At 54.3% G+C, this 24876-nt stretch overlaps 1 protein-coding gene across 4 annotated transcripts in view; it reads left to right on the top strand.

Annotated features, from left to right (window-relative positions):
- TSPAN18 (tetraspanin 18) overlaps nt 1–24876 on the top strand; it is a 203133-nt gene that overhangs the window by 173976 nt on the left and 4281 nt on the right. For all 4 annotated transcript variants that reach the window (XM_050757642.1, XM_050757638.1, XM_050757639.1 and 1 more), the window contains 6 exons: nt 3973–4045; nt 7187–7381; nt 15304–15378; nt 16485–16583; nt 17054–17236; nt 23796–23879. In XM_050757642.1, the coding sequence (XP_050613599.1) occupies nt 3983–4045; nt 7187–7381; nt 15304–15378; nt 16485–16583; nt 17054–17236; nt 23796–23879 (699 nt within the window). In that variant the 5' untranslated portion in view covers nt 3973–3982. The remainder of the gene's footprint in view (nt 1–3972; nt 4046–7186; nt 7382–15303; nt 15379–16484; nt 16584–17053; nt 17237–23795; nt 23880–24876) is intronic.

The following is a 24876-nucleotide window of genomic DNA, read 5'->3' as shown; positions in this document are numbered from 1 at the left end:
CTGGCCTGGAATTGGTATCCTGGAGGACCATTCTGCAGGAAGAGAGCCTGGGCTTGGTGAGGAAGGAAGAGCCAAAGGCCTCACAGTCAGGGATGGTGGTTGAGATGCTTAACAACCACTATGCACTGGCATGAACCAACCGAAGACATGCTGGCCAGACAGCAGGACAGCGATCCCTATGGGTCCCCACTGAATCTCAGCCCTGCCCACTGCCCTCTGGGAGGGCAGGGCCTGGAGAAAGGGAAGGGATAGGTTGTCCTGGTGCCTCCCATCCCTGGCAGCTCTAGGCTTTCAGGCCTCAGGAAGATCTGGAGAGAAGGGTGAGCAAGCAGGGCATTAGGAGGGCCCTGTCCTGGGCTGTCCTCACCCAGGAGAGGGTACAACAGAGAAAGGAGAGGGAGCACAGGAGAGCACGGCTGTGGATTTGAATCCTTATTGCTCCACTTTCCAGCTGTTGCAGGCGAGGAGGATACAAATGACTGGAAGCATGCCTTAGCCCAGCACCAGGCTTCCTACACACCCTGCTGAATTAACACTCTCTGTGTGGAGGGGTTTTACTTAGTCCAAACCATGTGCAACCCTACTGTGTCCCAGGAGCGCACAGCCACAATTCTGCTCCTCTGAGATTCACCAGGAACGCTGGCTGATGATGTTATGGTATATATTTTGGTGGGGGCAGTGATGGATGTCAGCAGAGGCCGTGGGATATTATATTAGGGGAAGGCACTGAACTTGGCTCGATGGGGACAGGAGGGGGGAATCAGGGAAGGCTTCCTGGAGGAGGTGATGCCTGTGACGAGTGTTAAAGGATGAATAGGAATTAAGTGGGACTGGCGTAGGTGGAAAGGCAATCCAAACAGAAGGGATCAGCATGAGCAGAAGCACCAAGTAAGCCTCAGGGAGATACCTCTGGGGGACTCTCCTTTGATGGTGGTGATAGGAAAGTCAGGGCAGAAATAACAAGAGGTGGCCATGGGGAGTCTTGGAGGTCCTGTGGTCTGCAGGAGGCAGCTTGGTCTCCTATAGAGGTTGGGTTCCAGCAAGAGAAGGCTGTGGTGACATGTACTTTGTGGAAGGGTCCTTCTGGCAGCAGGGAAGCACTGGATTGAAGGGGAGGTAGGGAGGCCAGTCCCAGCCCAGAGGCTGCAGCCATGTCTGGATGAGAGAGAAAGCTAGGAGCAGGGCTGAGGCTGGAGATGTTTCAGAGACCCCTGTGATAGAGAGGATGGTGTCATCCGATTTTACCTCCGAAGGCAGATGGCATGTCATGAATTCAGGCCACGCTCACTGAAGTAAAGACAAATCCCCCATCCTGCCATCACACACACACCGTCCTTTGTCCTTCCAAGCTGGACTGCCTGGGTTCCAATCTTGGCTTCACCGCTCACTAGCTATGACCTCAGACAAGTCACCTCGCCTCTGTCTGTCTCAGTTTCCACCTCTGGAAAATAATAAGAGTACTAATCTCATGGGCTGTTGTGAGTTAGTAAATGTAAAGTATTAGGACGGAGCCGGCACATAGTAAATGCTCAATAAATAGTATTATTTGTAGGGGTGGAGACTTGGGTGGATGACCTCAGGAAAACCCTGATTTCCCCTTCCCCCAACACAATTTAAGAGAAACCCTTGGGGCGCTGTTAGAAGGACAAAAGCTTGGAGCCTGGAGTCCCTGGGTCAGGTTCACCCCATGATTTTCCCTTGCGTTCCTCACCAGGTAACTTGGTGCCTCAGTTTCCCACTCCTAGTAAAATAAGAAGGAGGATGTCCCAGGTGGGCTCTGAGTGTCTTCCCTTCCTGGCTTTGATGCTGAGTGGCCCCACTTGTGCCTCCCCTGCTCAGCATTTTTCCAAGTTGCATTAAGGACCAGCAGAGCAACAAGGAGGAGGTGTCCCTTTAGGGAAGAAAGCCCTCCGGCCCCAGGGCCAGTGCCAAATCCAAAGCCCATGTGCCTGTCAGACCTTCCTCATGGGCTCCAGGCGCCTTAGCTATGTCTGCCTGGCCAAGCTCAGCTGGTGGACAGACACCTGACACCTTGGCAGAAACAATGAGAGGAGGGATGCGAGGCACCACCCCTGAGACCAGGAACCTTTCCCTTGTCCACTCCCTACCAGCTGGCTCTGTCTGTGCTCCTCTCTCCATGGATTCAAATGCACTTAAAAACAAACAAACAAACAAACAAACACCTCTAGCTCAGACCAAAACACAGCCTGGGGTGGTGCTGTCATCACCGATTAGGAGAGGGGTGGAGTGGCCAGGCAGGTAAGATGAGAGGCAGGCACCGCTCTGCTCCATCTGTTCCTTATGATATAAGGGTGCTAGTCTGGCTGCTGAGGAGAGTGTTGGATTGTGGTTTGGGGTGGGGAGGGGACAGAGTTGCTGAGACCCATTATGTGCCATGGGTCTTGTCACTGCTTCCTACAAGCTGTGTGGCCTTGGACAAATCCCTTAACCCTTCTGAGGGCTGGGCTGATGGAAGCATGTGTCATCAGAGTACATACCTCCTTGGTGGTCACAAGGATTAAACGAGATAATATGTGCAAAGCGCTAGGCACAGTGTTGGATCCCCAAACAGTGGCTACAATTATTACTGTTTTCCCAAATTCATTTTAAATTGACAAATAATAATTGTATATGTTTACGGAGTCCAATGTGATGTTTTGATACACGTTTTACTATTATTAATATTAATAATAAGCCTCCCAGAAACCCTTTGAGTCAGACTTAGCAACCTTATTTTGTGGAGGAAGAAGATGGAGTCCAGCCATGTCCTGTGGGAGGAAGCGGGAGCTGTAGAAAGTAATCAGATACCATCTCCCCGACATCCATCCACACCCCGACACATACTCCCAGAACCCTTTGCACCGAGTCCTGTCATGGAGGTACAGACACCCCTGCTGGAAGCACCTGCAGTGCCGGCAGCTCAGGACTGGCTTGAGTGCTGGCCCTGCCCCTTACTAGCTGCGGGACATTGGACATGTCGTTTTCATTCTGAGTCTCGGTTTCCCCACCTGTCGCATGGATCTCTAATCCCTGCCCTGAGTCTCTCCTCAGAGCTGTTATGAAGAAAATGTGAAAATAACGAATATGGAATGTAAACATGTCTTGTGCACCTTGAAGTCTGACTCATGGGAGCAGATGCTGTCAGCTTCCCCTGGGGGATGGGGGACGTTTGCATCTCAGTGCAGCCCCGGCTGTGCCTGGCAAGCAGCAGATGCTCAATCAATGCTGGCTGAATGGAATTGTGTTCAGTGACTTTGCTGCCACGGGTACACTTTTAGGTGAAGACAGGAAAGGCTCCCGGGGAGGTGGGATGCTGGAGGTCTCAGAGTAGACGTAGCCAAGGCTCAGGAAGGCTTTGGCCCCAGAAGCAGGTTTTAGACCCCCAGGTAGGCTGCTCTCTTTTTCCCTGCAGCACCCTGTCTCACTGGCACCAAGCAACCGCCCTGGTCTGTTCTGTGGCTGAAGGGTATGTGGGATGGTGGGAAGTTTGTCAGGCCTGGCTTCCGGTCCTGGCTATGGGACCTTGGCAAGTCCCTCCAGGCTCTGGACCTTGGTTTTCTCTTCTGTGAAATGGCCAGCTCACACCTGCAGTAGAGCAACAGCGTGAAGCGGGACTGCTGGGCACTTACCACATGCCCGACGATGTGCTAAGCATGTTACTGTGGGATTTCAGTTCATCTTCACAACACTGCTAGGAGGAAGGTTCTGTTCTTAATCTCCGCTTTAAAGTTGGAGAGAGCAAGATCCAGAGAGGTGGAGTAATTTGCCCAAGGTCACACAGCAAATGAAAGCTGGAGCCAGGGCTGAAACCCGGCAGTCTGGCTCCAGCATTCTCATCTCTATGATCGGCCTCCATCTTCTTCCAGCCTTTGCACGGGTGGGGCTGGCTGTGGGGACCCCCTGGGGAGGGGCTGGGGTTCTTCCTGGGTGGGGTCCCCCATCGGGAGGACTGAGGTGGCCTTGTGTTTTTAGGTGGAGCACCATGGAAGGCGATTGTTTGAGCTGCATGAAGTACCTGATGTTTGTTTTCAATTTCTTCATCTTTGTAAGTATCCTGGGTCTTCCCAGGCCTCTGCTGGGTGGGCAGAACTGGCTGCTGCTTTGAAATAGTCACACTGGGCTGAGTCCCTGGGGTGAGCACAGGGGCCGGTGCTAGAGGCAGGGGTACCTGCCAGCCAGGCTTTCATGGAAGGGGGCCCTCAGCAGTGCCCACCGCACTCTGAAGAGCCTACCTTCTTAGGAGAAACATTTTACACAGGCCCTGGGGTGGGTCAGCCCCTCTCAAAAAGGTGGAGGGGACCTCAGTCCGGCCACTGTCTTGGGATCTGACCCCTCGTGGGGAGTGGGAAAGGAAGGGATGGGAGTGATCAGGGGGCAACAAGAGGGAGCCCCACCCAACCTTATCTCCCTGAGCAGTTGATGGACTTCAGAGCCGGAGGGGCCGAGTCCATGTAGCCACCAGATATAATCAGAAACCTCTCTGGGACTGGAAGACCTGCATTCAAATTCCACTGCTGCATCTTAGCAGCTTGTGATTTGAGACACATTTCACCTCTCTGAACCTCAATATCTTCATCTCTTAATGACCTTCCTCAACAGGCTTTTTGAAAATTAAGCAAGCTTAGTTTACAAAGTACCCTGGATGTGGTCAGTCCTCAATAGCTTAGCTCCATTTCCATCCAACCTATGGATTCTGTATATGAAGGGACAGAGGCCCGGACATTCAGGTGACCCACCCACCTGCTGGTGGCCCACCGAAGGCTCTGCTCAGACTCACGGCCCCTCCCAGGAGTAGAGCTGTGGCCCTGGCTTCTTGGACCCCCACAGGCTTTCCTGGTCCAGCCCTCTCAGCCTTTGATCTTAGTACAACCAAGACCTGGGTGAATAAACCTCCACTCATGTCCTTCAGGGCAGGCTCTTGAAAGAGGGGTCCCCTCTCTGGCCAGGGCTGACCATCTGTCTCTCTCTCAGCGTCTATCTTTCCCTCTCTATCTCTCTCTATATATCTTTGTGTCTTTTTAAAAAATATACATTTCAGCAACTCCCTTAGTTTCTCTTCCCTACCTCATCATCCTAAAAAGCCTCAAGCCTTGCAGACTTGAATTCTAGACCCAAGGTCACCACCTTCCAAGCCGGGTGACCCTGGGCCAGCTCATCCTTCCTCCAGCCCCAGCGTTCCCACCTGAAATGGAGCTGGGCCCTCCTTGAAGTGTTTAGCATACAGTTGCTGAATCCCCAAATCTCCGGCAACAATAAGGAGACACAGATTTTCCTGGAGGTCGTGTGGGAGACCAACGAGAGAGGCACAGGCTGGGCACAGTGGCTCACGTCTGTAATCCCAGCACTTTGGGAGGCAGAGGCGAGTGGATCACCTGAGGTCAAGAGTTCGAGACCAGCCTGGCCAACATGGTGAAACCCCATCTCTACTAAAAATACAAAAATTAGCCATGCGTGGTGGCGGGTACCTGTAATCCCAGCTGCTTGGGAGGCTGAGGCAGAAGAATCGTTTGTACACGGGAGGCGGAGTTTGCGGTTAGCTGAGATCATGCCACTGTACTCCAGCCTAGGTGACAGAGTGAGACTCTGTTTCAGAAAAAAAAAAAAAAAAAAAAAAAGGAGAGAGACACTGCACAGCAGATGGCGAAAATGGAAACCCTGTCGCTGGCCATGCCTGTTAGGTCTTTCCTTCTCTTTCCCCTGCTGAGTCCTTCAGGCGTCTCCACTGGACTGCTGCCCTAAGGGTACCTACAAACGCCCCTCGCCCAAAGCCATCAGCTGTCTTCAGCTTGCAGTCCTGCTCAGCCAAGCCAAAGCCCAGCAGTTTTCCTGTCACCCAGCTGTCAACCCTCACACAGGCCTCTTGGGCCTCCGGTCCTCCCACCACACAAAGGGATTTCAAATACTTTACAGCCTGCAAATCCCATGGTACCAAACTTTGGTTCTTCCCACAACAGGTCTGCTTCTAAAACGTATCTGTGCCCAAGAAAAATGGAATAGGCTGGGCACAGTGGCTCACTCCTGTAATCCCAACAGTTAGGGAGGCTGAGGCAGGAGGATCACTTGAGCCCAGGAGTTCGAGACCAGCCTGGGCAACATGGCGAAACTCAATCTTTACAGAAAAATACAAAAATTAACCAGGCCTGGTGGCACGTACCTGTAGTCCCAGTGACTTGGGAGGCTGAGGTGGGAGGATGACTCAGGCCCAGGAGGTCAAGGCTGCAGTGAGCTGTGATCCGGCCACTGCACTCCAGCCTAGGTAGCAGAGCAAGACTCTGTCTCAAAACAGAAAAAGTAAAGAAAAATGGAACAGATATTTATTGAAATCTGCTAAACGCCTTCTATCCTTTCTTCCTTAGTGCTGCCTTAGGTCGTGGGTGTTTGAGTCTTCTTTTGACCACAAGGAAGCTAAAAGGCTCAGATAGGTTATGACACTTGCCTAAGGTCACACAGCTAATAAGTGGCACAGCTCTCTCTCTAGACTATGCTACCTCTTTCCAAAGATAAATAAGGCACGGAGAGCCCAGGTTGATGGAGACATAAATAAGAAGGCTTTTGAGCCATGGATTTGAGAGAGGGGAGCCCACTCTCAGGTTGAAACCTCACTGAGAGTCCTGTGGGGCACAATGACCATGACTTGGTTGGTGTTTTCCCAGCCCCTAGCATGGGGTGGGGCAAACACAGCATAGGGCTCACTCAGAGCATGTTCATGGACCTTTGTTTAGGGTGTTGAGGCTGCAGTCAGGGGGTCTGCGACCAGCAGGCATCTCTGACTCTGCCATGAACTTGCTGTGTGACCTTCAGCAAGTTGGTGGCCCCCTCTGTGTGGAATCAGAGGGTTGGACTAGATGACCTCCTAATCCTACAGGTCTTGACATTTCAGGAGAAGATAAAATTGGCAAATAGCCTGTATATGATACATTTCTCAGCAGCCCCAGGTAGGGCCTGGGTCAGAAATTGGATTTAGAGGATGCGTGTTGCACTTAAGGTCACGGCAGCTAGAAAAATTCCAAGCAATTCAAGGTGCCGCTGGGACTCACTGGCTCTCGCTGCAGATGAATTCCTGCCTGGCTCACCTAGTGCTTGATGCCTCCGACCCTGGGGCCGGCTCAGGGGAGTGGTGGGTCAGAAGTGCCTAACCTCCCTTTCTGCCTATTTCTCCTCCCAACTCCTCCACTGGCCCGAGCAGCTGGGCGGGGCCTGCCTGCTGGCCATCGGCATCTGGGTCATGGTGGACCCCACCGGCTTCCGGGAGATCGTGGCTGCCAATCCTCTGCTCCTCACGGGTGCCTACATCCTCCTGGCCATGGGGGGCCTGCTCTTTCTGCTCGGCTTCCTGGGCTGCTGCGGGGCCGTCCGTGAGAACAAGTGTCTGCTGCTATTTGTGAGTACCCCAGCCCCCACCCCACCCATGGGTGCTCTGAGGGGTGTCGGGGATCGGCTGCAGACTCCCAGGCCCTGCCTGGCTTCCATTCAGACCAGTGCTTCCCAAACTGGGGGCGGGCTGTCAAAGAAGGGATCATGGAGATGAGCACGTCTGACCGCACTCATTCGGTCGTCAATAGTCCTGAAACCGTGAGATGCTCAGCGACTTGCCCAGAGTCCCATGGAGTTGGTGGCAGAGGGGATGACACAGACGCTAGGCCAGGGCCCTTGTAGTGCTTCAGGCTGCCTCTTCCCATGCCTTTGGGACCTGTTTTTTTCCCCGGGGCAGCCCTTCCTCTTTCCCACTTCACTTTGTTGCTTTCCTGCAGACAAGCCAGGGCCCTTGGCTTAACGCACACCTAGTCTGTATCCACATGCCAGGAAACTCAGAATGAGGTTTGTGCCACATAGGCCCACCTCCAGGGGTGGGATGGTCCCCAGCCTTTTCCATTTGCCTTGGTGGCGCCAGCTTCCAGAGTCTGCTTTTTTACCGGGCCCACGCCTGCAGTAGGTGAGCTGGCCCAGGTGGAGGGAGCCTTGCGTCCAGGTCTGAACAACCAGGCGTCTCCAAGGCGTGGTCAACTGAGAGCACTGACATTGACCTTGATGTTTTTCCAGTTGCTTGCTATTAAAAACTCTAATATATAATTCCTTAGTAACATCGCTAAGATGGCTAGTGGATGAGGCCTTCCCCTTGTAGATATCCAATTCTGAAGTAGGTGTGATATGGCCTCTGAAGGTTTCTTAGTCATCAAGTAAATAGCCCTTGAACTCCTGTCATGCGCATGTAGTTCACTGGGTACTGAAGATGCGTCGGGGACCAGGAGCAACGGTCCCTTCCCTCACAGACAGGCACAGGGGAGGCAGCCGAGCTGTGCGGATGAGCTGGGCAGCGGGCAGGCCTGATTTGAGTGTACTCCCTGCTCCATCCCCTAAGGGCGCGGCTCCCGTCTAGTTCCCTGACCTCCCAGAGAGCAGCCGAGTCTTCTTGTTAAATGATGGGCAGGCCAGCTCAGCTATAGATCACAGCCAAACCAGACAGGCAGTGCGTCTCTAGTTCTCTGGTCTCCTGGATTCCCATGGGCGGTGGTGCTTGGGGTCTCCACCTGCTTTCCTGTGCTCAGCGGGTAGGTCTTCTCTCCTCTAAGAAGCCCTGGACTTGGAGAACTTCTGGGCTGAGCCCAGTCCTGCTACAGGGTAAGTTAAAAACAGCCCTGTTTAGAGAAGTGTGGATGTGGCTGGGTCAACTTGTGGATGCTCCTCGTGTGAAAATTCGTGGGCAGAGTTAAATGACAGGGAGACCTGGGCTGGTTGGCTGGAGGGCTCCCTTGCAAAATTCTGTGGATAAGCCAGCACCAGCACCAGCTGGGAGGAGAGACCTAGCACCATACCTCCTCCCCAGATGACAGCACACTGCACGGCCCCATTCATGTCCCGGTGAGATGCCCCCCATCCAAAGGAAGTGAAGTCAGCTGCCAAATGAGTGACAGGGAGCGTTGGGCCCATGTGTCCTACAACAGCACAACCACCACAGACTTCATTTGAAGCGAAACAAAGAAAAACTGTGAGCGCCCCCTGGTGGACAGTTCTCTACTGCTTGTCACGGTGCTTGCAGAAGTCTTGGCTGGGGAGCCCGAGCGGACTTTAAAAGGAGCTGGGATATGGGTCCCAGGACACACCCAGCCTCCCTTTCCCCCTCCTCACCTCGGCCCCCAGGGGCTCATTCATTGTTAATGGGTTCGGCTCTGAAGCCAAGACAGGAAGCCAGGCTGGTGTTCTTGGCTGGGACCAGGCTGGGGCGGCTCCAGTCTCCTCCAGTAAGTGGCTGCCTGCAAACCTGCCAGCCACCCGAGGCTGTCCTCCCTCCCATGCTATGGGAGGCAGGACTGAGACCCAGGGATAGGAAATGTGTCCACGATCCTCCCAAGAGAGCTGATCCTGGCTGTCAGGCTGGGGGCCCTTCGACAAGGCCTGATGGCAGACCCTTCCCCTCCCCTCCCAACCCCGTCTCTCTCCCTTTGTCCCCCTTCCTTCTGCCTATCTCTGTGCAGCTCCCTTTCTTTCCCCTCTGCCTCTGTCCTTCCCATCTCTGTCCTTTTTTATTTTTTGACAGGGTCTCAGTCTGTGGCCCAAGCTGGTGTGCAGCCGTGTGATCTCGGCTCACTGCAGCCTCAACCTCCTAGCCTCAAGCGATCCTCCCACCTCAGCCCCCTGAGTAGCTGGGACCACAGGCACATACCGCCACACCCAGCTGATTTTTGTATTTTTTTGTAGAGAGAAGGTTTTGCCATGTTGCTCAGGCTGGTTTTGAACTCCTGGGCTCAAGAGATCCACCGCTCGGCCTCCCAAAGTGTTGGCATTCAAGGCGGGCACCAACACACTTGGCCTTGTCCTTCTCTTGATCTCTGTTTTTATTCCTACGCCCTTTCCTTGTCCCTGTCCTGATCTCTCCCTTCCCCGTTACCCTGTCTCTCTCCACTTCCTCTGCTTGCCCTCCCCTCTCTAAGGCCCCACCCATACAAGCCTGAGGTCACAGTGTGGGTCAGAGGCAGAGGACGCTTGGATCAAGGTCTTCTGGCTCCCAGACCAGGGCCATCCACAGGCTCCTAACCTGGAATGGACTCCAAAATTTACCTAAAATTATATGCAAAATGTTATGGCAGGGCCTGTTTATGTGTGTTGTATATACGTGGATTGTGTGCATACTCATGTGTATTTGCATGTGTGTTGTATGTGCATGTATGTTGTGTTCTATTGTGTGTGCTTGTGTTTACATGTGTGCATTGCTTTGTGCATGGGTGTTGTATGTGCATGGGTGTTAGGCATGCATGGGTGTTACATGTGCGTGGGTGTCATGCGTGCGTGGGTGTCATGCGTGCATGGGTGCACATATGTATGTGTGTGGACATGTGCCTGTGTGTGCACATGTGTGTTGTGTGTCCATGTGTGTTGCCTGCATGGGGGTTGGGGGGTTCTGTATTTCCAGAGAAAGGCACCAAAATTTCTGGAAGGTTTTCAAAAAGGTTTATGCCCTAAAAAATAAAAAAAAAACCCACTTCTCCCTTCCTGGCTGAACCTGGACCTAACTGTGTGGTGGTTCCAACGGAAGAGGGCATGGAGCCTCACCCCTGGCAGCTTCTGGGATCCTTCTAGAAGCCTTTCACTGCCTTCCCAGCCTGTTGGAAAGGAGAAAAGGCTTGTCTTGAGAGGGGCCAAAAGAGTGACTTTAGTCAGTCCAGGAAACCTGGCTCAAAGGTTTGCAAAGCAAGGAAGCCTTGAGATGGGGCTGAGGATCCCCTTCCCTCTGCTCTGAAACTGAAGTCCCACAGGACCTGGGGACAATCAGACTAATGACCAAACCACTCTGTGATCAATTTATCTATCTAAAGATCCATTTCCCAAATACTTGCATTGATCAGTATGATAGCACTCACATGCAATAAGACAGTTTCAGCCTCCTATTGAAAATGTGTGGCATCCCTTTTTCCCATTTGCTCACCTTTGAGTATTTCAAGGATTTTTTAAGCCAACTTATCTAAAAATGCTAATTTTAAAAGTATTTTACAATGAAGGCAAGCTCAACTGGAAAAAAGAACAGCAAAAAGAGATGAGTATATTCAGAAAAGATAAATGAGCTGAATTGTACATGCGGTATGTAAATTTGGTAAATATTTATTAGACAGGGGAACTGTGAGCAGACATTGCCTATAAGCAGATGGGTTAGAAAAGCCTGGAAATATTCCCAACTAGGCAACATAGCAGTTTCCTCCCCTTTGCTAATTTTTCCATCCTAGGGAAAGTGATGCAAATTAGAGGATCAGGAATGGCTGACAATTGTGTCCTTAGGCAAATGGGATGCAAACCCTGGGAAAGGCCTTGATGAGGGGAAGCCCCAAGAATGTCTGGGTCCAGGGGAATTCCCTAAAGGACTTTAACACTGGTAAATAGTCTTAAGCAGGAGGACATTTTCATGCTGGAGAAGGGCGAGTTGGCAGAAGTGGCATTGTGACTGCCGTGGGCACCGCGGCCTTGCACTTTGATTCACACTCCCACATACTCAAGTCACGCCCAGGCCCTGTGCCTGGGAAGGCCCACTTCCTCCAGTCCACGGCTTCCCAGGTTTATTTTTATATCTCATCTCCTGATGCTTCAGCTCAATGGAAACTCCATGAAGATGGGAACTGAGTCTGCCTTGTATGCATTTATTTGCCAATACCTAGCACAGTGCCTGGCACGGAGCAGGTGCTTAATAAACAGCTCTGGAGCCAAGGAACAGAGAGGACGTGGTATCAGAGGTTTGGCTAAGTGCATAGACTTTGGAGTCAGAAAAGCCGAGGCTCTAACTCCTGCTCTGCCATTTCCTGGCTGTATGACCTGGGGCTGCTCACTTAACCACTCTGAACCTTAGATTCCTCATATATAAAATGAGGATAATCATACTTCCTTCCCAATGGTAGTGTTGCGTTCATGAACCAGTGGGAAATGCATGTTTTGCTTGGCTCTCTTTGTGGGATGCCTAAGCACTCTATAAACGGGAAACTAGAAGCATTGGTGCTGAGCCTCAGGAGGCTTTGCAGGCCGTGTGGAAACCGTAAGACCTCGGGGCTCCCGTAGCTTCCAGGGTAACATGGTGATGAGAGGCTGTGTTCTGCAATCAGAGTTCTTGCGGTGAAGTCCCAGAGGTACTACCCACCAGCTATGCCAGCTTGGGCCAAGTACTGCTCCTCTCAGCCACAATCCCCTGTCAGTAAAATGGGGGTGTTGCTGATAACAGCATCCGTCTCAATAGATGAGAGGGCTTGATGAGATGATCCGTGTAAGATCCACAGTGTCTGGGTAGCAAGGACTCAGCAGGTAGCTGTTGCTGTTTTTCCAGAGCCGCCCACACCAGCACTTGTCTTCGGGAGGGATGTGCTTCCTCTGGGCTCTAAGTAACCATCTGAGCAGCTCTCATGTCATGCCAGTCTTGCGAGAAGCACTGCACCTGCATTACCTCCTGGAAGCCATGCGCAGTCATCCTGAACCGCACACCCACGTCCCAGAGTGACGGGCACGCAGAGTGCACGAGGCTTGCGATCTGCTTCGTCCATTATTTATCACTGTCCAGGCCGAGGCTGGTGGGCACGCCAGCTCCAGCTCATTGCCGTGGATGGAAACCATTTCCGAGGCTGCTCCTTGCCAGCCTGGGGATCTGCCAGTAGCTCCAATGAGAGGACAGAGGGCAGGGAGGGGCTCCTCATAGAGGCCCCGTGTAATGGAAGCGGATGGCCATCCATCACCAGTCAAATGGAAGTGCCAGGATCCCTGCCAGCGGCCTCCGTCACTGTCACAGGGGAGGTGAGGCTGCAGAGGCAGAAAACACATTTCTCATTTCCTCCTGGAAATGAGAATTGTGGGAGTGGCAGAATGGACCATGGGCATTGTGACCTGGGGCACAGGAGGCTCCCCCCACCCTGCCCTCATCACACTCTGCTCTGGTTGGGGAACTCTGCTCCCTGACCTCAGCTGGAGGTCAGCCCCCTCTTCAGGGAGCACACGAGCATCTGGCCTGGTGTCCCTCATCCAGATGTGCCAGGCAGGCCACCCGGCAGACTCCTGGGCTCAGAAGAGACAGCGACAGAGCAATGCCCGAGCCACACCCTGCATCAGGGAGCAGACGCAGCCTGGCGCTCTGAAAGGCAGCTGGGCCAGGAGGGAAGCATTCTCTCTGCAAAGCTCCGAAGAGCTCTGCACCTGTGGAGTAGTCATTTCCCTTCTCCAGCTTGAGCTTCCTCAACTTCGAACAGGGGGAAACTACATAGAAAAGAGACCGTGAGAACAGCGTCCGATGCCCGGCAGTCCCCTGTGACAGCAGAAGCCTATGTCGGAGCAGCTGGAGCCCAGTGAGACCTCAGGGGCTCAGGGGCCCACGGTGCATCTGAGGGCTGAAGCAGACTTGACGTGGTGGCTGGGGACAGAGGCCAGCCAGCACAATGCAGGAGGGAGGAGTGACACATCCCCGCTGCAGGCTGGCTGTTCCGCTGAAGCAAGGGCTCTCCTTAGGTTTGGACATTTACAAAAACTAAAACCCGCCTGCCAGGCCTCGGAGATGTTTCATGTCTGTGTGCGGAATGGACAGATTCTACAGCCCTCCTGAGGCTCTCACTAAGGTGGTCCCCGGCCCATGCAGTTTGGAGAAGCCTCAGGTCCTCTAGAAGGCAGCCGCTGTGGGTACTGGAGTCAGGGAGGGAATTGGACTGGGGTCTCCCTGGGGTGGGGATAAAGTGACAGAAATCTTCCTCTGACCACAAGAGGCACATTCCGGGAGAGAGACACCTAAAGGTATTGTCAGCAGCCCACAGAGCATCTGCGAGGAGGCCAGTGCCTCACCAGGAGCCGGGCCTAGGAGGTCACAGAGGAGCCTGCTCGTGGCCCACATTCGCTGCCCTTCTGCACATGAGAGCCCAGTGCCAAGCTCAGCTTGGGCTCATTTCCAACAGAGGAAACGCTTTCAGATTCCTCCTGATTCCCCACAGGGAAACCCCGGAAGTGGGTCTCCACATCCCCATATTTCTGGCAAGAAAACTGAGGCTCGAAGGGGTTTGTTTGAGTGATTGTCCCATGACACGCGAGGACAGACAAGGCGGGCCCTGAGGTGTCCTGACTTGAAGCCCAACACCCTTTGCCTCCTTGCAGCCTGGCACGTCAGGGACAGGCAGGCAGTCCTGATGACTGGGACCCCAGAGAGCAGGTCTGGCCGCTGCCTAGGTGCCTGGGAGGGCATGGAAGAACCAGTCTGTGTGTGTGCCAGGGATAAAGTCCTCTGCTGGTGGTTTCCAGGTAGGGTGACAACGGACTTTGTCAAGGGCACCAGCTATGCTGAGTAATGAAGGCAAAGCCAGTTTCTTCTGTTGACAGCTCTCAGCCCGAAGGAACCCACACAATGACCAGGGCGGGTGATGTGGCAGGTCACAGGGCCTTCATTGAAGGCGAGTGCTTCACCCTGGGCTCATTCATCCATCTAAGAGTCCTGCGTCAACACCTGTGCTGACCCAGACATCCGAGCAGGCAGCGCACTGAGTGACAGCTCCTGTGCTAATGCCGTGCGGGCACCTCTACTGGGCACTGTGGTGTGGGGGAGCCCAGGAGAGGGGCTGAGGCTTCACCTGATCTGGAGAAATGCAGAACTGGTAGGCAAGGAAGGGCAGTGCCTTCCTGGCCGAGGTAACACAGCCTGTCGAGGTCGCCGAAATGAGAGGCACTGTGGTTCATTCAGGGAACATCACATTCAGTGAGTGGAGCAGGAGCCTGTGTTAGATAGCCAACTCCTGGCCCCTGGGTTTTGAGATTTGGTAGTCATACCACCTTCCCTCCAATCTTTTTCCTTGGATTTTGGCTGAAGGTTAATGTGACCTCCCCACTTCCCATGGGAACCAGAGGCAGTGGGGCAGGGAGAGGTGGCCCTGGGGCTGGCAAGGTGGGGAAATCCAGCTGCAGATCCCCAAGGCACTCAGGATTCTCATAGCCCGTACAACCCACACAGAAGGAAATTTACCCAGAATGGGCTCAAACGGGTTTCATCAGCGATCTCCTTCCAGGGCGGTTAAGTAGGGTTGTTCAGGCTGCACACTGTACAAGGAGCCTCTGTAAGGGTACCATTTGCATGGAATGTATATATTTGTTTATTCTTTTCATATTTTGATCACAATCCTGTTGACTCCAAGGAGGCATCACTGGTGTATTTGTTATGAAAAATGTCTGACTGATAGCAGTGGAGTGTCTTAATCTTATAAAATGAGTGTATTGCGTCACCGGTATGACAGGTGGACGACTGCATTGGCCAGTGGCCGCCCCATCCCCTGCCTGCCCTCTGGGCTCACAAGCCTGTTCCTCTCCCTGCAGTTCTTCCTATTCATCCTGATCATCTTCCTGGCGGAGCTCTCAGCAGCCATCCTGGCCTTCATCTTCAGGGAAAATGTACGTACCAGGCCCCAAGCTTTCCTGCCTCCTGCTATTAGGAAGAGATTGGTGGCCATTCAGGTCTGGCTTCTCCCCTCACTGAAGGGTCTCAGAGAGTGGGCAGCCTCTCATCTGGCACTTCCAGCCCAAGTCATGGCCCCACCCGCCTGGCAAGGCCCCCCCAGGCCAGAAAGAGACCCCAGTAAGCCTGTTCCTGCAAGGGCTTTTCTCTGCTCCCAAAGCATCTGGTACAACCCCGTAAGAATAGTCAGAGAGGCTATCCCAAGCCCTGGAATGTAGGAGCACAGGGCAGACTGCCCTCGGAGGAGGTCCTGGCTGGTATCCTCCTGGGTACCTTGGCCTCACAGGCCACCAAGTTCCAGAGGCTACAGGCAGCTAGCCTGCCAGCTGCCACCCCTGAGTTGACAAGAGCCAGGCAATAGCCAAAGGGAGACGGGGGCGGGGGGAGGGGGAAAGATGAGAGGGGAGGAGGGGCAATGGAACAGGAGACACAAGATGGCCCTGGGGTAGAGGAGGCAGGCCGGGAGGGTGGTCAGCACGGAGCAGAGGAGGCGGCCACCACAGCCTGTGGGCAGACACATGTGCCCAGATGATCTCCTCTGCTAAGCAGCACCCAGGGCCCTCGCCCTTCACTGCTGCCGGAGGGAAGGAGAATGTTTTGAGAGAAACTGAGACGGACTCTTCTCGAAATTAATGTACAAAGACTTCTTTGCCTGGTGCTGTAGCTTCTTCAGGGCCTGGGACCCAGGGCGTCTGCTTGGCTCTGTCTGGGGAACAGCTCAGGGTGGAAGGGGTGGGATGAGGGGCAAACTCCCCGCCCAGATACGCCCTCCCTCTGGGCAGAGCAGGCGGAGCGAGGTCCTCAGCGCGCCCTAACCTCGGCTCCATGAGGTGTGCATGTGTATAGCCTTCCTTTCTACCTTGGGGGTAAGGAGACTGCCCCAAGTTGGTGGTTTAGGAGAATCCCAGGGGGCCTGGTACCAGGATGCACAGCCCCTAGCTCTGATTCCCCCAACTCCCAAGCAGGTGGATGGAGAGACAAGGGAGGGTGGGGGCCGCACCCAACTGCCAGGCCTCAGCCCATCTTCTCCCTCTGCCCCCAGCTCACCCGAGAATTCTTCACCAAGGAGCTCACCAAGCACTACCAGGGCAATAATGACACGGACGTCTTCTCTGCCACCTGGAACTCGGTCATGATCACAGTGAGCGACCCCCCAGAGAGGCTGTGAATGTTCAGAGCCACGATGCCCAGTGTTCACGTGCCCACGCCAGGCATCAGTAATCAGACCTGGCCTGGGAATCAGCATCCACGCAGCATTCCAGGCACACTTGATCACAGCCCATACTTGGGATGAAACCTGTTTGCTATCCCTGTCTTGGCTCCCCAAGCAATGGTCATTATGATGATGATAATAACCAGAGCAACTGTTTATGGAGGGCTAAGTGCCTGGTGAGGTAGGAATTGTTACTACCACCCCTGTTATAGAGATGAGGACATTGAAGGCCCAGAGAAGCTGAGTGGCTTTCTCATGGTCACACAGTGGGGACAGGTGGAGCCAGCCCATGCCCAGTCTTCTGATGCCACTCCTTTGCAGAGGCTGTCTGTCCTTCTCTGTCCCTGCCCCGTGTCCTGCTCCTGCCCACCAGACCCTTCTCTGGGATCTCCCCCTAGTTCGGTTGCTGCGGGGTCAACGGGCCTGAAGACTTTAAGTTTGCATCTGTGTTTCGACTCCTGACCCTGGACAGTGAAGAGGTGCCGGAGGCCTGCTGCCGGAGGGAACCCCAAAGTCGGGACGGGGTCCTGCTGAGCCGGGAGGAGTGCCTCCTGGGAAGGAGCCTGTTCCTAAACAAGCAGGTACCAGCCCTGCTCTCCAGACAGGGGAGTGGGTCTATCGGGACTCGGGTGACCAGAGCTGGGTGGGAGGTGCTATCACCCCAGAGGGTCTGAAGCTACCCCAGAGGGTCTGATTCCCAGAGGGAATCCCAGGGGAGTGCTGGCTGTGATATGGGATGCCTGCACCTGAACAGGGGCTGATGGAGGCTCCGTCCAAGCCCCTGAGATCCAACCAAAATGGGGAAGGATGACAGTGGCAGATGGTCTGAGACTGGAGTGGGCATTTGGGCTGGGGCTCAGGGGTAAGTAGGAGTTTTCCAGTGTTTCCTGAGTTTCTGATAATGCAGGTCCAAAGGGAGGGAGGGGGAGAGAACAAGAATTACACAATGGGGGGCCCTTCTTAGCCATACACGGTATTTTGGAGGAAGCTCTCACTTGCCATGTGGGGCTGCCCTAAGGGAGCGAGGTCTCCTTGACCTGACTCTCCAAGGTCAGAGAAGCTCCTGGACTTTTCTGGTTCTCTTGCAGCCTGTGGACTTCCTCTCAGCCTTGGAAGAAACCCTTTCCCTTCCCGCACGTGCCATTTCTAGGGAAGACGAGGGGCTGGCTTTGTGTGCCTCCTGCCCACACCCCCGCACGAGTTCACAATGCCCTTGCTCTTAATCCCCTTCTTCCTACTGACCAGCCCCCACCCTGCCAGTGTGGGTGTGTGACCAGGCTAGGCAGGAGGAGAGGGAGGGAGAGGATGAGGATGATCTAAGCCTGGGCCCTGGGCCCTTGCTTGAGTAGGACTTTAACGAGGGTCTCATGGAGAGTTCCAGATGCAAGAGACACAGCAGGGGACAGGAGACAAGGCCCCTGTTCCTTCGAGGCTCACAATCTCAGAGGAAGTGCAAGATGAATAAGCAGCAAACAAACGAGAAGTAATCATTTCACATGGTCATGATTGCTGCGAAGAAATAATACCCTACAGATGAGGGGCTAGAATGGGCCTTGGGCGGGGGCTCAAGGCAGAGTTTGCAAAGTCCCAGAGGAGGTGACAGTGAGCAGAGGCCTGGGTCTTGGGGCTCTGGCGGGCCCTTTCCAGCCTCAGCTCTGCCCCAGGAACTCAGCCCCTCTGGCCCTGGCACCTCCACATGGATTCCTGAGGCCCTGAGGGCCACATTCTCTCTGTCCCTCCTCATCCTGCCTTCCTGCACTGGGGGAAAGAGGCTCAGTAGAGAAATGAGGGCCCTGAGTTGAGGCCACTGTGGACGTGGGGCAGAGAGACCTGCTGTGGGGAGCAGCTGCAGGGTGGGGAAGGGAGTTTCAGGCTTCCATGGCAGGTAGGGATGGGCTGTTAACTGCTGCATTGTCTTCACCAAGACACCCTCTCTGGACCTCACATTCCATACGTTGGCAGAGGCTGCTGGCTGCCCCCTATGTTCCATTCACCCCCGCTCCCCTGGGAAGAGAATGGTTCTCACACCCCATGACCACCAGCTAGAGGCTGCGCTTCCCAGCCTGCCTTGCAGCTAGACCATGTGACCGAGTTCTGGTCAACCGGAGGCGAGCAGAGGTGATTTGTGCAACTTGAGTCGCATCCTTAAGAAAAAGTGCTGTGTCCACCCCTCCTTTTTTCTCTGTCTGGGACTTGGCAGAGGGAGGTGGCCCCTAGGATGGCAGAGCATCCAGAGAGAAGGAGGCTGGGCCGTGGACAGTCCCATGGTGCAGCGTGACCACCAGAGTGCAGGGTTTTATGTGAAAGACCAGTGAATTTCTCACTTGTGGAAGGGGTTTGAGATGCCCGTTGCCAACAGCCAAACTTAGAGCCTTCTAATGCTACTTGTAAGTTTTTAGGAGGCTTCCCATGGGCCCCGTTCTGCATATAAGATGTGCTTCCCATTTCTGGACTCATCCTCCGTTAGGGTATCTCCTTTCCTCTCCTGGGCATGTCTTCAAAATCAGAGCTCATCAGAGAGGTCCCTGCACAGCCACGTTCCTTCTTTCCAGTGACTCTGTTGTTCCTGAGGATCTGAGATTGGCTCCTGGGGTTTCTTTGCTGAGACATTCACGTCCCTCCTGGGCATTTCTTCCCATTAAAAACCTGCTGCGGTGGGACTGTCTCTATTTGTCTTTTTCTCCAAAGCCCCCTTGCTTAAAGCCCAGGATGCATTTTTTTTTTTTTTTTGGAGGCTGAGTCTCGCTCTGTCGCTCAGGCTGGAGTGAAATGGCACAATCCTGGCTCACTGCAACCTCCACCTCCCAGGTTCAAGTGATTCTCCCACCTCAGCCTCTCAAGTAGCTGGGACTACAGGCACGTGCCACCACACCCAGCTAATTTTTGTATTTTTTGGTAGAGACCGGGGTTTCACCATGTTGGCCAGGCTGGTCTCAAACTCCTGACCTCAAATGATCACCCCCTCGGCTTCCCAAAGTGCTGGGATTACAGGCGTGAACCACCGTGCCCGGCCCCAGGATGCATTTCTGACTTTGCTGGCAGGTCCATGGCAAGGATGTGGGAAGAGTTGAGTTCGCTGTGGGGGTTGGGGTGGGGGTGAGGTGTGCAGGGATACGTGGCGTGGCCACAGGGGCATCCTAGTTGCTCTATGGCCCCCTGGTCCACATTGGTGGTGGACCTGGGTAGACAGGGGGCTTTTACACTGTGCCAGTGAGAAAGGACAGCAGGTAAGACCAGGGTGATGGCGGTAAAGACAGACAGGTGTGTGGATCTGAGAAATGTTCAGGAGGCAAAATCTACCAGCCTTCGTGATGGGTCCTCATTGGAGGAGGGGCAGGAGGAGTTGGTGAGTGACTGGCTTCTGGTTTGGGGAAGATCTTGTATTCAGTCTAGGGCATGTTGAGTCTAAGAAACCTTTGGAGGCCAGGCATGGTGGCTCATGCCTGTAATCCCAACACTTTGGGAGGCCAAGGCCGGCGGATCACCTGTGGTCAGGAGTTCAAGACCAGCCTGGCCAACATGGAGAAACCCCATCTCTACTAAAAATACAAAAATTAGCCTGGCATGGTGGCATGCACCTATAATCCCAGCTACTTGGGAGGCTGAGGCAGGAGAATCACTTGAACCCGGGAGGCAGAGGTTGCAGTGAGCTGAAATTGTGCCACTGCACTTCAGCCTGGGCAACAGAGTGAGACTCCATCTCAAAAAAAAAAAAAAAAAAAAAAGCCTTTGGAACAGCCGAGCAGAGGTGCCCAGCGGGCAGTTGGGTGTATGGGGTGGAGCTGGAGGGGGTTGGTGCTGGAGATGTACATGTGGGAAGCATTGCGTGTAGGTGACCATTGTGGTGGCAACCGGGCCTGGCTGCCCCTCATCAGATGAGGTGGAGGGTGACTGTGGGTGGCAGCAGGGGGCCGGGGGATGTGCCCACCCAGCAGAGAGGGAGGATGGCACTGGCAACAGCCCACATGGTTAGAGGACTCATAGTCTGTGGTGGCAGGCTGGGGAGCGGCTCCCTGCCATGTGTCTCACCGGGTGGTGACAGGGGAAACAGTCCTGGGGGAGAGATGGTGGGAGGCAGTGAAGCAACCTCCAGGTGTGTAGATGTAAGCTCTGAGCCACAGCAGGGCCTGGCCCACAGGAGGGAGAACCCAGCCGCCCATGCCAACCCCCTTTCCCTTTAGAACAGAGGAAAGACGGGGAATTTGGAATCCCCCTCAGTGTAAATCCTGGCTTCCCTTCCTCGTGTGTGACGTTAAGCAAGTTAGCCACTGCTCCTCCCTCCCTCCCTTTTATTTTGGGTAAAGTGCAGGTAAGACCCCTCCTCCCTGAGGGGCTGTAATGAGATCAAGTGAGAAAGAGCCCACGAGGCCCCAGCAAAGTTATCAAGAGAGCAGATACTCAGCGTGGGTGGTGGCGTACCGTCCACGCCCCAACCTCCCCAAGGGTGTCTCTGTTCCTGGGAAGCTTCCATTGGCCAACCTGGGCTGCCTGGTTAAGTCCAGGGGCCTGAAGGGTCTTTGGTGCCAAAGCCTAATAGTGGAAGATGAGCTGTCAAGGCCCAGGTGCCACACAGCGGGGCTCAGCTTCCCTCTGCTGGACAAGGTCCCCAGCTTCTTGCCAGTTTCCCCGGGTAAGGCATCTCAAAATCAATTTCATGCTCCAGAAAAGATGTGCTGCTTCTCCTGTCCCCTTCTGGGTGTGTGTGTGTGTGTGTGTGTGTGTGTGTGTGTGTGTGTGTGACAGATTGTATTGCAATAACACTCAACTCTATGCTCAGACACTTTCCACCACTCAGGATATGCTGAGAGCGCGGCACGGACAGACAGTAATCCTTGGTAATCCTAACAGGGATTGAGATTGAGAGTTTGCTACTTGCCAACACTATTCCTAGTGCCTTACCTGCAGTATCTCATTTTATCCTCGCAGCAATCCCATGAGGTAATCTACCTGGCCCCATTGTATAGATGGGGCAACTGAGGCATAGAGAGAGGAAGTAAATAGCCCAAGGTCACACAGCAAGCAAGTGGCAGCGCTGGCTGGGACCCCAGGCAGCCAGGCCCCAGGGCTCACCTGTGTAACCACTGCCAGCTACCACTCTCCTGAGCCATTGCTATTCCCTGTTTGGGAAACCCCTCAAAGAACTTTACAAACCCAGGGTGTGTGCTGGGGCTGCAGGATGTGGAATGATGTGCCTGTGGCTGGCGGGCACGCGGAACGCTGAGGGGATGATGGGAGGGCCGAGGCGTCCCCTGCCAGGGCTGATCCCAAAACAATGCAACTCGTCTCTCTTTCCTCGCTTGCAGAGCAGGTTAGTTTTTTTGCAGTTATAGTTCTGTGTTTTAGGGTTCTAATGCCTCAAAATCACTTAACAAAGGATTTGGGGCTCCAGCATGGGTATGCTGGCAGATCCGGGATGGACCCTGGGCCTCACTGAATGGATGGGCCAGCCCTGAAGGGACCCCCAGCCACAATGATGTCCTGACCTGGCCTAGGGTAGGGACCCCTGGGTTGCCCTTAGGACTCCGTCCCAGTCATACAGCTCTTTACTGGGCTCCCAGTGCCACAGCAGAGACAAGGCCTGAAGGTCCAATTAAGATCTTTTCTCCTTGTTGTCATCTCTGGGCTTGAGGTCTTTCAAAGCCTGGCCACACACAGCCTGGTCACTAGAAATTACCTTGGGCATCGTCCTATAATGCTGATTCCTGGGCTCCACACCAGACCCACTGACCCAGTGTTGTGAGGCGAGGCCTTGGTATCTGCATTGCTAAGCACTTCCCGGATTATTCCCATGCACACTCAGTCCCGAGAGTCTCATGGACCCAGACCGTTGTGCTGGTGGGGTCTGTTTCTATCTGGGTATATCCCGTTTGCTCCATGGGGCTCCAGGGAGGGCTTCTGGGGGCCTTCCCGGCCCAGCTCCTGGTCAGCCACCAGGCAGGTACTAGGACATCACCTGGCCACTAGTCCCAGATCAGGCCCTGCTGCCCACCTGCCTGGGTACAGCCTCAGTCCTACTTTTGGCCAAAGGGGCTGAGTTTCTGCGTGATGGACAACAGAAGTTAGTATGTGAACACCCAGGAATCCCCGGTCTCAACAGAGCCCAGAAATAGCAACCGTCACCGAAAAAGGGCTGGGCATGATCTCTCCACCCCCCACCTGGGGACTTGTTCCCTTGCAGGTTCTCAGCCTGGGCCCAGAGAATATGCAGGTTCCTATAAAGGAAGGAAAGTTCTCCCACTTTGAAAATATGTGTCATTCAAAGCAAGTACCATGCATCAGTCTCTGTGGTCAGCATGGGGGAGGGGAGAGTTATGAACATGAAGATGACAGAGATGTGAGGTGCTCAGGGTCAGAAGGGGCCGCAGCCATGGACTGGCAGCTCCTGGCTTGGCACTGGCTGGCTTTTTCTCTGTCTCCCCACACCTCATTCCTCTCTATTTATCTCAATCTCTATCTGGATCTCGATCTCTGTCGCTGTCTCAGTTTATATATATCCAGGATTGCTTAAGAAAGCAGTAAGAGCATGGGAATTAACTCCAGAGCCTGTGGGCTGGGCTGGTTCAGAAAGCTGCCCGAAGGAGGTGGCATGCGAGCAGGGATTTGAACGCTGGAGTGTGTTTCCTTGGGGAAGTGGTTGAAAATCAGAACTCCTGCAGCCAGGCAGGTCACAAGGAACAGTAGGGGAGTGGGTGTGGGACAATAGGGAATGGGGTGGGGGGATCCTGCGGACCCCAGGGAGCACCTGTTGCATCCGAAGGCAGCAGCTGCTGACAGTGCTGATGTGAAAAGGAATAGCTCCCCTTGTTGGTTCTTCTGATTTCTCCAGAGGTTCAGATATTTGTGGGAAATTTCCCAATCTTCCAATCACTGTAGTAGCGACATAAGACATGGCCTGCACACTGTCAGTTCTCTGCCTCACCTTAGGGGCCGGGTGGCAAGGAGGATCTTTGGTGCAATGCTGCCAAGTCGCTGTTTCTGGGTCTCCTGCTCTGCACCCCCTCCCCACTGTCCTGTCTCAGCAGCCGTGTGATAGGGTGAGAGCTCTGGGGACACCTGCCATGAACCCTAGTCCACATGCTGACTCTGACTCCAGGACTGTCACCCCTGGCCATAACTTCACCTCTCATCCCTCCCTCCAAGGGCTGTTACACGGTGATCCTCAACACCTTCGAAACCTACGTCTACCTGGCCGGAGCCCTTGCCATCGGGGTACTGGCCATCGAGGTAAGTAAAGGCCTCCACTTCTTCCGCTCCCCAGGATGAAGCTTCACTTGGAGCCTAGGCAGATGCCCCCAGCCTCCCTCCCTCTTCATTTCCTTCACCTGGGACCCAAGGGGCCCCCACTGTGGGCACTATGGGGTGGTAAGCCCGGCTGTGTCTCTGCTGCCTGAGAGTCATTCTTGAACTCTGGGGGTGAAACATGGGAGCCAATGTCCCAGAAGTGGGGATGGGCAGGCCCTGAATGTCATACCCACTCCCTCCCACTCCCCCATCCCCATCCCCACCTCCACCCCAGCTCCATGGTCCAGAGAGATTTCACGCTTGCAGAGGCATCGGCATAGCTGCTTTGAAAGACAGGCTGCAGCCCGTGGTTCGAGATCAGGCCTTTTCTCTGTGGGGTGTTCAGGGCCTACGGGGCCTTACTCACCCATAACGGTGGTCTTAGCCTCCTTTATCTAAGGGCCCCTTGAAAGGTGAGCTCCTGCAGACCGTTTGCAACCACCACTAGGTGGCGCCTCAGCCAAAGGGAGGAGCGGCCGCCTCCCATCTCTGTCCTCTGGGATCTATGTATGCCTGGCTGAACTGAGCGTTGCCCACACCTAACCAAACCCAGGAAGGGGCACTCTGGGGCCTCAGCCAGTCCTCGGCCTGCGGGGGTAGGAAGTCAGGCAGCCGGATCCTCAGCTTCCCCCTCCAGCAGCCTGGGCACCTGGCACCATGAACTTCGCCTTGCCTGGTTTCCCACTGTGCCTGCAGCCCACCGAGTGCAGTTTCGTGGAGGCTACTGGGGATGGCAGAGAGAGAGGGGTCATTTATTATTCATTCATGTATTCAACAAGCACACATTGAGCCCTACTCTGCGCCAGCACTGTTACAGGTGAACAAGTCCCCTCATGGGAAGCAACAATGAACACGATAAATCTGCAGCAAGCCCAGGGAACTCTCAGGAATGTGTCCCATGCAGGAAGAGCATGGGCCCTAGAGTCCGGCTCCCAGCTCT

This window comes from Macaca thibetana, chromosome 14, assembly GCF_024542745.1.
Source record: "Macaca thibetana thibetana isolate TM-01 chromosome 14, ASM2454274v1, whole genome shotgun sequence".
Lineage (NCBI taxonomy): Eukaryota > Metazoa > Chordata > Mammalia > Primates > Cercopithecidae > Macaca > Macaca thibetana.
This window is presented reverse-complemented; position numbering and strand designations above follow the sequence as displayed.